The sequence below is a fragment of the Lontra canadensis genome, unplaced genomic scaffold (genome assembly GCF_010015895.1).
Source record: "Lontra canadensis isolate GAN:19392208 unplaced genomic scaffold, GSC_riverotter_1.0 scaffold55, whole genome shotgun sequence".
Lineage (NCBI taxonomy): Eukaryota > Metazoa > Chordata > Mammalia > Carnivora > Mustelidae > Lontra > Lontra canadensis.
In genome coordinates, this window is record NW_022631049.1 from 4707646 (window position 1) to 4720616 (window position 12971).

Below are 12971 nucleotides of genomic sequence, written 5' to 3' on the forward strand. Positions count from 1 at the left end.
AATTTGATATAAAGTTTATTCAGAATTGAGAATTATGTTTGATACTTGTGTTCATGAAATTTTACGTATTGATTCATTTTTAAAAATTTTTAATATAAGAGTGAGACTGCTTATACCTGTTTTAAAAGCTATAAGAATTGTAAATTTTTAAATGTGAATGTAAAATGAAATTAAATGAATGTAAATCACATGAAAATTAATTAGAAGAAAGGAAATACCATTTGTTGCTTATTTTCTTACTGTCAAGAATTGTGCCCTCTGTATACTTCTCCTCTGTGTTCCTGGATCCTATGATTACCTCTGTCCTTGTGCTTATCACCCTATATTATAATTCTTTACTGTTCTGTCTCCTAACTACTTGAAGACAGCAAATTTGTTTTCATCTGAATCTCTAGCATTTACCGTCATACTTGGCCATAGTAGGCACTGAATATTGACTGTCCATTTTTTTTTTTTAAAGATTTTATTTATTTGACAGAGATCACAAGTAGGCAGAGAGGCAGGCAGAGAGAGAGGGGAAGCGGGCTCCCTGCTGAGCAGAGAGCTCGATGCGGGGCTGGATCCCAGGACCCTGGGATCATGACCTGAGCCGAAGGCAGAGGCTTTAACCCACTGAGCCACCCAGGCTCCCCTTGACTGTCCATTTTTATCTCTACTTTATTTTTTTTTCTTTTCTTAAAGATTTTATTTTATTTATTTGACAGAGATGAGAGGCAGGCAGAGGGAGAGGGGGAAGCAGGCTCCCCGCTGAGCAGAGAACCCAATGAGAGGCTGGATCCCAGGACCCTGAGATCATGACCCAAGCTGAAGGCAGAGGCCCAACCCACTGAGCCACCCAGGCACTCCACTACTTTATTTTTTTAATAATTAATTTATTTTTCTCTACACCGAGTGTGGGGCTTGAATCCATGACCCTGAGATCAAGAGCTTCCTGCTCTTCAGTGGAGCCAGCCAGGCACCCCTTTATCCCTGCTTTATAGATGGGGAAACTGAGACTTAGAGAGTTTAGGTAATTTGTACAGTGATGACTTTGCTAGTTTGTGGTAGAATAACAACTTGAAATTAGGATGTTTGATTCTTAAACCTATTGTTTTTTCTATTGTACCACACTGACAATTTTTTGATAAGCTGAAAATACTTCACTGCATTCTTTTCTTTTCTTTTTTAACAATATATTTACTTATTTGAGAGAGAGAGAATGGGAAGAGGGGCAGAGGGAGAGGGAAAGAATCTTAAGCAGACTCCTGGCTAAGCATAGAGCATGATGCAGGGCTTGTTCTCATGCCTGAGCCAAAGTCAAGAGTCAGACACTTAACTGACTATACCCAGGTGTCCCAGTGCATTATTTTCAAATTGACAATCTCTGAAAGTATTCAGAAGAAACTGGTAACATTTGTTGCTTCCTGGGAGAAGAAAGGGGTTTGAGGAACCTTTTGGAACCTTTTGAATTTTGAACCATACGACTATTTAGGATATTTTAAAATGCATTTTTTTTCTAAAGGTTTTATTTATTTATTTGACAGAGATCACAAATAGGCAGAGAGGCAGGCAGAGAGAGAGGAAGGGAAGCAGGCTCCCTGCTGAGCAGAGAACCTGATGCGGAGCTCCATCCCAGGACCCTGGGATCATGACCTGAGCTGAAGGCAGAGGCTTTAACCCACTGAGCCACCCAGGTGCCCCTAAAAAAATGCATTTTAAAAATACACCGGAGCACCTGGGTGGCTCAGTCAGTTAAGCGTCTGACTCTTGATTTCAGATCAGGTTTTGATCTCAGGGTTGTGAGTTCAAGCCCCACATTGGGCTCCTCACTGGGCGTGTAGCCCACTTTAAGAAGGAAAGGAAGGGAAAGGAGAGGAAGGGAAGGGAAAGGGAAGGAAGTGGGGAAGAAGGGAAGGAAGGAAGGCAGGAGGAAGGGAAGAAAAGGAAAAAGGAAGGGAAGAAAGAAAGAAAAAAAAAAAAAAACCCAGAAACTCACCAGATAGTGTTTAACTTTAAGTTTGTTTGTTTTTTTTTAAAGATTTTATTTATTTATTTCACAGATAGATCACAAGTAGGCAGAGAGGCAGGCAGAGAGAGAGGGGAGGAAGCAGGCTCTCCGCTGAGCAGAGAGCCCGACGTGGGGCTCGATCCAAGGACCCTGGGATCATGACCTGAGCCAAAGGCAGAGGCTTTAACCCACTGAGCCACCCAGGTGCCCCTAACTTTAAGTTTTAAAACATTGTATCATTTCAGTGGTTTGTGATTTTATCTTGTTGATTTCCTTTGTGTTTCTTATTTTTTCCCTTTTATTTTTGAACAAAAAATATGGAGTGTGGGGGGGAGAGGATAGATGTTCTAAAGAGAATGAAAGTCAAATCCCTCGTTTCAGTATGAATGAAATTTGACTTTTTAAAGTATGTTACCTAAATCTTTCCTTGTAGGAGACTCTTACATAAAGTGAATATTTGGTGATATACACAAAACTTTATTTGATTATCTTCAATTAATTAGAGAGGCTCTGGCTGTATTAACAAAAACTCTGCTGCAAACTGACTTAAATAGAAAATGTGGAATCTCATTAACATGGAATAAAAGTTCTTTCCATCAGTTGGATTGGGTCCACTTTAGAATTAGTGTTCCACATCTGAACGAATTGTAGTTAGGAGAATACATGCATGGGTTGGCAGGAATATAAGGGTTCTGAACCAATTACTGGTTTAAAAGAATAGAATTACTGTGATTGGTTTAGGCTAATCAGGATCTGCTCCTGGAGCTAGGGTCAAGTCTTGAAACCATGCTGATGCCACATGGAGGAGGGAGAGGGGGATGAGTTGGAGGGGTTCCAGCATACTGTCCACGAGAGCTCCTCAATTGCTCTTCAAATAATATATGATACATAACTGATTCCCCTCACCCTAATAATAACTTTTGAGCAGTGTAATTGTTTATGCTGGCCGATGGGTGCATGGTGGTTTCTTTTACTATTCTCTACTCCATATAAATTCCATAATTAAAAAGTTTGAAAAGAGGGACAGAAAAAAATAAAGAATAAGTGATGTTTGCTTACAGTGTAGGCCAGTGTATTTTTTTTTTTCCCAATCATCCTGCACTCTTTCTTTCTCCTCTGCTTATCTGTAGGGTTAACATGTAATTCGCCCTCTCAAAGGCTAATAGGCATATTCCTTAATTATAGTTGACATTAATGCTTCAGGACTTACATAAAAGAGCAGAAGCATAGTATTAGCGTGAACACAGGTTCACAGGTTTTGAAGAGACAACTTGGGTTTCAAACCACAGTCCCCCCTTTTCCTCCCCTTAGTAACTGTGAGAACATTGACCAGTTACTTAGTCCCTCTGAGCTTCAATTTCTGCCATAAAATGGGGATAATCCTATCTTATAGGGTTAAATGATTATGATAAAAAAGCGACTAGATATAAGTTGGTAGCCCATAGGCTAGCATCTGTTGAACTCCAATTATGATTATTTTCTTCTCTGTGAGGCTCAGGTATCCTACCCCAATTTGATAAATGTGGGCATAGCATTGTTGTAAATTATAGGTGTGGATTGTAAAGTTATTAACGTCCATTCCTGAATGCCTTTTCCCATGAAACCTTTTCCCACATTTGGGACATTCACTGGACGTCTGCATTCCACAGTCATTATAGCTAATTCCTTATAAGTGAGCAACATTAAGTTTCAGCTGTGGAGAATTAGGTTTTTCTGACTCAAGTCTGATAACTTTTGTCAAGAATACTGGTCCTATACTCAACGTATACTTCACATACAATTGTTACTTTTCAGTAACAAAAATGTAGTGTATGATGCTAATGCTGGCAGGTCTTGCAGGCATAATGAGCATTCATAGCTGAAAGATAGAAATACATCTTTTTCTAAGGATACTGCCATTTCTGATTTCATGCAAAATAATATGCAGAAGATGTTTAGTATAGTGCCTTTTGTAATCAGTATTTTCTAAATGGGTATAAAATGTATGTTATTTCTCTTTTTGTTTCTTGTTCAAATGGGGGGAAAAAGCTATTTCTTCTGTTATGGAGATATTTAAGCTAGTCTGTCCTTCAGATTTCATATTTAAACTTAACCATCTCAGAAGCAGAGCAGTACCTAGTTGCAGCAAGGTATGTTTGGGATGTACTTTATTTACAGAAAGAACATTTTACTGGGTATATTTTAATAGGAAATAAAATGAAATAGCATTTCAATTGATAAAAGAACTTAAATCTTACGAAAGCAAAAGCGACAAGAAATTCATACTTATGTTTAGGGATTTTGTTATTAAGTAAACAATTCCTAATTATCTAAGGACAATTATTCAGATAAGAGATTAGTGAGCACTTCCCACCTACTGTATTCCAAGATGGCAGTTCATCAGGAATTTAATATTCTCACCACATCAAACTTAACCCAAAATGTTTGTTTTGGGTTGCTTTTCTAAATGTCTTCCACCCTCTGCATTATAGTCGGATGGGAGAATCCTGTATTCCAGTAAGAACCACAACAGCAGCTCTGGGGTCCTGCTGTTGCCTGATCTGTACTAAGTGGCTCAAGGTGAGATATTAGTAATTCTTCTACCACTGTTCTCAGAACACCTAGGCCCATATTGCAGTTGGTTATAATGGCTAATTATAATTATAATTATTGAATTCTAACAAGCAGTCTTTTTTAAATGAAGGAAAATTCTTGGGGCACCTGGGTGGCTCAGTCATTGGGCGGATGCTTTCGGCTCAGGTCATGAACCTGGGGTCTTGGGATCGAGCCCCTGCTTGTGATCCCTCTCTTGTTGTGTCTCTGTCAAATAAATAAATAAAATCTTAAAAAAAAAAAAAAAGAAAGAAAAATTCTTTTTAACCACACAAATTACCATAGCTTTAGACTTTCCTAAACTTCCATTATCTGGATTTCTCATCTCATCTCTGTGTCAGCAGAGTACAAACTGCAGTATCTCCCTCGTGTAGGACTCCAGAGACAGTGGTAGTAACTTCCCCCTCTTTTGCACATTCCCTTCTCTTTGCTCTGCTCTTCCCTTTTGGCTTATTTTCATTTCTCTTCTCTTTTATATTCTTTAGTACTCTTTTGTGTCCCCCTCTTTTTGTACCCTCTTTCTTTGTGTATCTGTATGTTTGTATGTTGACATAAGAAGGGCTCAGTCCACAATCCTCAGCTCTCCCTAGCCCGTTAAGATCTAGAATGCTAACTAAGCTTCCTTTTATGCATTTAACAGGAACAAATACAGAATAGATAGAAATTATGGTTAATCTTACTTGTTCTCATCATATGTTTTTGTTGGGTTGAATCATATGAAATTGTCAATATTGTTCTGATCGACAGAAATAGATTTAACTTAATACTTCCCCTAAGCATCCCACAGCCCAAAGCCAAAAGTAGGATTTGGAAACTGATTGGTTGAAGGAGAATTAGATATCCCAGAGGTTCTAGCTTAGCCAAGTAGATCAGAGGGCTGTCATGGTGCTAATACCATTAATCAAAATGGAGAAAATTGTGAAATATATCTTGTTTTTGTTTTTAAAGGGAAGATTTGGTGGGGGAGGAGAGAAACATAAATGATCACTTTTATTTTGGGGGGTAGTGGGACACATCCAAAAAGAAATGGCCAGTAGATGGTTGGAAATACAGATCTGTAAATGGATGAGATCATTGGCATATAGATGGCACGTCAACGTGAATGAAGTCACCCTGTGAGAGTGTAGTGTGAGATGAAAAGAGCCTATGGCTTCTCTTCAGGACTGGAGGTGGATCATGCAAAGAAAATGCAGATAAAGGCTGTGCATAGAAGAAAAAGTATTTATCATCTTGGAATGATTCATTAGCATGTAAAATTAAGAATTAACTACATAGCCTAGGAAGGCTATATTTCAAGTATGACTCACTTGCATATTAATGTGTTAAAACATAAGCTAGAGGTTTTCATGTTTCTCTGTAAGAGTTCAAATTATTTCACTGTATCTGTGTACTCTCTAAGCTCTATAGCTTGAGGGCTTTGTGAGATAGACCTACTTTACCTCTAATACCCTTCTTCCTTTTTGTTTTTTCTCTCTCTCTCCCTTTCCTTCCTTCCATCCATCCATCCATCCACCCATACATCCATCCTTTAGTTCTTCTTTCTTGAGAAACTATATTGCATTTGAATAGTGTGTCAAGTGGACAACCACTGTGATTGTTACCATCTCTACAATCTTTTTTTTTTTTTTAAGATAGATTTATTTATTTACTTATTTGACAGAAAGAGAGAGACACAGCAAGAGAGGGAACACAAGCACAGGGAGTAGAAGAGGGAGAAGCAGACTCCCTGCTGAGCAAGGAGCCTGATGTAGGGCTTGATCCCAGGACCCTGGGACAATGACAGCTGAAGGCAGACACTTAGCCGACTGAGCCACCCCGGTGCCCCCATCTCCACAGTCTTGAAGTGTTAAGTTTGCTGTAGCATTCAGTCTGCGGCCTACCCTTCCTGACCCATCAACCCCTAGAATCCTTTGAATTGAAATCATTCAGGGTACTGTTCCAATATGAAACAGACTCTCTAGGCAATGTAGTGGAGGGAGGGAGTTCTGTACTACTATCCTGCTTGAGTGCATGGTCATAGTCCTACAAATTACTATTAGCTTAAAAGCCACATTAAACTTGATTGTTTAAAATTTCCATCAACCTGACCTTTCATATGCAAAAATCAAAATGAAGCAGTAGAAAAAATTATTTATTTTATAACCTCATATTAATTCTTGGAATATTTCAAAAATGGATAGTTTTTATCTGGAATTTTAAAAGGGTTTCTCCTTGGAGGGTATAGGAAATACACTTTTTTTTTTAAGATTTTATTTATTTTCTGACAGAGAGATCACAAGTAGGCAGGGAGACAGGTGGGGGTTGGGGGGGGGTGGGGGGAACAGATTCCCCGCTAAGCAGAGAGCCCAGTGTGGGGCCCAATCCCAGGACCCTGAGATCATGACCTGAGCTAAAGGCCAACACTTAACCAGCTGAGCCACACAGGTGCCCCTAGAAAGTACTCTTAAGTAAATACACATTTGAAGAATAATTTGAATAGCTTGTGGTTAAAAAAAAAAAAAGTTAAATAATATTTTTCTTTACAATATAAAATCTTTCTCTGTAGTTCCTTTTCATGCCCTATTTAAAGTACTGTTAAAGAATCCCTTTTTACTAATTTTACTAATTTCCATGAGCAGAGCTCCCCCTGCAAACACATAACACATACAATATCCTTTTAGGTTTATTCTGTTTCTCCTAGAACAAGAGCAAGAAAGTTGAATCAATTATTCATTTATTCAACAATTATTTATCGATACTAGATAAGTAAGAAAGAATAAGAACTTCAACAGCAAAATAGGGTTTTTCAAAAATACTGAGTGAAAAGAGCAAATGCAAAGACATACAAATGCAATGCCATGTTATAAATTCAGGGCAGTTGTGTCTGTAATGTTTCTTTAAATAAAAAACAAACAAGTATGGTAAAATGTTAACATCTGTTAAATCTGAGTATCTGTCTATATTTGGGTGTCTGTTACACTTTTTTCTAAGCTTTGTATATTTGAAATATTTTATAATTAGGCATTTTTAATTTTTAAATTGATAAAAACAAGCAATATGATAGGAAGTAACAGGGACTATTTTAGATTGGTTGACTAGGGAGGATCTTTCTAGGCAGGTGACACTGAAGTCTGAGTAACAATACCTAGATCCAAACTCACCCTGCCTCCAATATAGTGTTAGTGGTATTGGTAGTGGTAATACTGATAATTTTTATATAACATCTGTTGAATATGTATTTTATTTGCCAGGTGTTGTGCTGAACACATTATTTTAGTTGATTCTTCTAACAACTCTTGAGTTGGTACTCATTTCTTCTTTTAAAGATGAAAAGACAGACGGTTAAAAAGATATCATTAAAGCAACAACAAAAAAACCATTTCATCATAAGAATGAAAAAGTGAATTTGTGAGGTAGACTATTTATTTGGTAAAAGCAAGATAGGAAATTTGTGATAAAGTCACTAGGCATGCAAGTTTTTCTGGCCTTGAACTTGTTCTACCATTAAGGAACTTCTAAGTTCAAGCCCCACCTAGGGTGTAGAGATTCCTTAAAAATTAAAAAAAAAATTTTTTTAAGATTTTATTTATTTGACAGAGAGAGAGAAAGCACAAGCAGGGGGAGCGGCGGGCAGAGGGAGAGGGAGAAGCAGGCTGCTGCTGAGCTGAGAGACCAATGTGGGACTTGATCCCAGGACCCTGGGATCATGACCGGAGTTGAAGGCAGATGCTAAATCCACTGAGCCACCCAGGAGCCCCCAAAATGAAATATTTTAAGAGAAAAAAAATGGAGGGCAATATGGTGTGGTGGTGAATAGCACAGTCCTTGAAGCCAGAATGCCTAGGGTCACATCCAGCTCCATCATTTATAAGTTACTACTGCCTGAGAAGCACTTCTCCAGAATTTCATATTGGGAACCCCTATGTATTAGTTTCCTATTGTTGATATAACAGATTACTACAAACTTGGTGGCTTGAAAAAAATACAAATTTATTACAATTCTGAGGGGTCAAAAGTCCAAAATAGGTCTCACTGGGTGAAAATCAAGGTGTTGGCAGGGCTGCATTTCCATCTGGAGAATCTAAATGGGGAAGATTCTTTGCCTTTTCCAGTTTCTACAGGCCACCCACTTAAAGACCTTCTTCCCCCAAACCAACAATATATTTTTCTGTGCCCTTCTTCCATAGTAATAACTCTCTCTGACTCATATCATGTTCTGCCTCCTCCTACTTTTAAGAACAATGGTGATTACACTGGACCCAGCCAGATAATCTGAATAATCTCCCTATTTTAAGATCAACTGATAAGCACAACTCGACACAAAACCCCAATAATCCAATTAAGGTGGGCAGAGGACCTGAGTAGGCATTTTTGTGAAGACATACAGATGGCAAACAGATACAGGAAAAGGTGTTCAGTATCACTCATCATCAGGGATGATCAAAAACCACAATGAGCTATTACCTTAAATCTGCCAGAATGGCCAGAGTCAAAAAGACAAGGAATAACAAGTGTTGGTGAGGATATGGAGAAAAAGGAACCCTCATGCACAGCTTGTGAGAATGTAAATTGGTACAGCCACTGTAGGAAATAGTATGGAAGTTCCTTGAAAAATTAAAAATAGAAGTACAATATGACCCAGTAATTCTATTACTGGGTATTTATTCGAAGAAAATGAAAACACTTCATTCAAAAAGATACATGCACCCCTATGTTTGTTACGGCATTATTTACAATAGCCAAGATACAGAAGCAAATAAGTGTTCGTGAATAAATAAATGGATAAAGAGTCCATGTACACACAAACACACACACACACACACACACACACACACACACAGAGGACTATTACTCAGCCACAAAAAAAAAAAAAATGAGATCTTGTCATTCATGACAACATGGATGGACCTAGAGGGTATTATGCTAAGTGAAATAGGTCACACAGAGAAAGACAAATACCGTTCGATTTCCCTTAGATGTGGCACTTGAAAAATAAAAAGCTGATACAGACACATAAATATACAGAACAAACTCTTGGCTGCCAGAGGGGAGGGATGTGGGGGGATGGGCAAAATGGATGGAGGGGAGTGGGAAATACAGGCTTCCAGTTATGGAATGAATAAATGATAGAGGTAAAAAGTACAGCATAGGGAATGTAGTCAGTGATATTCTGATAGTATTGTATGGTGACAGATGGTAGCTACACTTGCGATGAGAATAATATAACACAGACTTGGGGAATCACTATGTTGTACACCTGAAATTAATGTAACGTGTGTCGACTATACATCAATAATAGAAATTTTTTTTTAAAGATCAAATGATCAGCTACCTCAATTCTTCTTTGCCATGTAACCTAACATTCGCAGGTTCCAAGCATTAAGGCATAGATATCTTGGGGGACCATTTTTCTGCACATCTGTACATCTATGTTTAAATTCTTTTGTTTTTTAATGTGAAGTTAGTCACCATACAATACATCATTAATTTTTGATGTAGTGTTCCAAGATTCATTGTTTACATATAATACCCAGGGCCCTATGCAGTATGTGCCCTCATTAATACCTACCACCCGGCTCACCCATCCACCTGCGTTTAAATTCTAAAAGTTGCCTCAGGCAGCTGGGGCCAGGAGAAGCCAGCATTCTGGCTAATGCTGAGAATTATGAGTTGGACCAAAGGTTGGGTGTAAGCTAAAAGGAACTACTGAGCAGTATATGTACATGTTTTAAAATTCTCTTACTGACATAAGGTATATATGGTAGATTGAGTATTCAAGAGTGATTGAATTAGAGGGATGCAACCAAGTTCTAGTTATATCATGGCAGGGAAAGATTAAAATATTAGAATAGACTTTATTTCTGTTATTTTGTGCCAGTCCTCAGAGGAAAGTGTTCTTGACTTGATTATAATTTTGGAGAAGATTTGCATTTAATTTTAATTTTTGTATTTCTATTACAGATTTTTACTACGCTTGGATGCTACTCTTGACATGGAGAAGATCGAGGAACAATTTGCTAATCTGAGTATTGTTAAACGTTCCTCGGAAACTAAAGAGCCTACTTATTTGCTTGGTATAGACACATCAAAAGCTGTACAAGCAGAAAAAGAAAACTTGGTTGCTGTTTTATGTTCTAATGGATCAATCAGAATATATGATAAAGAAAGGTTATATGTACTACGAGAATTTAGTGGATATCCTGGACTTCTGAGTGGAGTCCGATTTGCAAGTTCTCGTGACAGTGTATATTCATCATGTAGCGATGGCACCGTAAAGTGTTGGGATGCTCGATTAGCCGGTGAAAAACCTGTCCAGCTGTTCAAGGGTTACCCTTCCAATATCTTTATTAGTTTTGATATCAACTGCAATGATCATGTCATTTGTGCTGGTACAGAAAAAGTTGACGATGATGCCTTGTTGGTATTTTGGGACGCAAGACTTAGTTCTCAGGGTTTGTCTACTACTAAAGACCCACTTGGAGCGTATTCAGAGACTCATAGTGATGATGTCACTCAAGTGTGCTTCCACCCCAACAATCCGAACATGTTAGTCTCAGGTTCAACTGATGGCCTGGTAAATGTATTCGATATTAGTGTGGATAATGAAGAAGATGCACTGATTACAACCTGTAACTCCCTTTCATCAGTAAGCTGTATTGGTTGGTCTGGAAAGGATTATAAACAGATTTACTGCATGACACACGATGAAGGATTTTGTTGGTGGGATCTTAATCATCTGAATACTGATGAACCAATTACTTGTTTGAACATCCAAGATGTCAGAGAAGTGGTTAATCTGAAAGAAGGTATTTTGGACTATTTAATTGGTGGCCTATATCATGAAAAAATGGACAAATTGTTTGTTGTTGGAGGAACAAACACAGGAATTATTCACTTAATGAGCTGCACTACATCAGGATTGAGCCATGTGACCAGCCTTCACGGAGGGCATGCTGCTACAGTCCGTTCTTTCTCTTGGAATATGCAGGATGATTCTTTGCTAACCGGAGGAGAAGATGCACAGTTGTTACTTTGGAAACCCGGACCAATAGAGAAGACATTTACAAAGAAAGACAGCATGAAAATAGCATCCTCTGTGTCCCAGCGAGTACGAGTTCACAGTAATGATTCTTACAAGAGAAGGAAGAAGCAGTGATGTTATGTTGGGAGTGTACTTGAGAGGTTTTATAGTTGCAAGTAGTTATTTTTGTGTACTACCTGTGATAGCTATGTTTAAAGCTCATATGTAAAAACAAGCCAGTTAGCAAACAGTCCTGGAGAAATGTTGAAAATGGTTTAATTCAGGTCTTACATGTATTCTAAAATTATTTTTTTTAAAGCTGCCAGTTGAGTATATAATCAGTGAGTTGAAAGTAAAATTACATTCCTCATTTTTAAAAGCCATCTGTTGAGTTAGTAAATGTTGGGTTTAAAGAAATAGCTTTGATAAGGACTTTTTAGAAGTAGATGGCTGGTGTGACTTTAAAAAATCAGGTGGTTTGAGATACGTTTTTTAAGTTTAGTTTTTTTTTACATTTTAAATCATCATTATTTATAAAACCAAATCAGACTTTTCTGTAGGAGCTCCCACTTGCTTAATACACATAAATTAAGTTGGAGTATTTAAATATAAATATTCTAATGATTCTAAGTAGAACTAAGGGTTTTTTTTTTTTTAATAAAATGATTTGCATCTATTTAAAAAAAGATATTTAGTATATATTTGCATCTATCTGGATAGATCGTTTTTTGTTTTGGGGTTTTTTTTTTTTTTTTAGTAGGCTCCACTCGGAGTATGGAGCCCAGTGTAAGGCTTGAACTCACGACCCTGAGATCGTGCCCTGAGCTGAGATCAAGAGTCAGACGCTTAACTGACTGAGCCACCCTGGCACCCCTATTTGCATCTATATCTTTAAATAGTTAAATGGTAAACAGATATTTCACTGATGAAAAGGAAATTATCTTGCAGAACTTATTTTGAGACTCAAAGGGAATATACAAAAAAATGAAAGTATTTATATAGCAGAATGACTTTTTATTTCAAAATATTCTACTATCTTGTGATAATATTTTCTTTCATAGTGTTTCATCCATAATTTTAAACTTAAGTGCCCATGGGGAGTAGGGGCCATGCAGGAGGTGCTGCTGGGAAAGGACGATGCCATAATTTTGAACTTGAATTTTTGTTTACTGCCAGTTTTTTCATCCTTACTGTTAAATATTTTTCCAAAGAATCTTAATTAAAAAGTTGGTCACTTGGGGTGTCTGGTGGCTCAGTTGATTAAGCATCTGACTCTCGATTTTGTATCATGCTATGATCTCAGGGTTATGAGACTGAGCTCCACAATGCTCTGTGCTCAGAGGAGCATCTGCTTATCCCTCTCCTTCTGCTTCTCCCTAACTCATGCATGTG

General features: G+C 37.7%; 1 protein-coding gene across 6 annotated transcripts in view; it reads left to right on the top strand.

The window, feature by feature from the left end:
* The window catches only part of WDR89 (WD repeat domain 89), a 39261-nt gene extending 27018 nt beyond the window's left edge, over positions 1-12243 (top strand). For all 6 annotated transcript variants that reach the window (XM_032875232.1, XM_032875231.1, XM_032875234.1 and 3 more), the window contains one exon: positions 10520-12243. In XM_032875232.1, the coding sequence (XP_032731123.1) occupies positions 10520-11714 (1195 nt within the window). In that variant the 3' untranslated portion in view covers positions 11715-12243. The remainder of the gene's footprint in view (positions 1-10519) is intronic.
* The last annotated feature ends 728 nt before the right edge of the window (positions 12244-12971 follow it).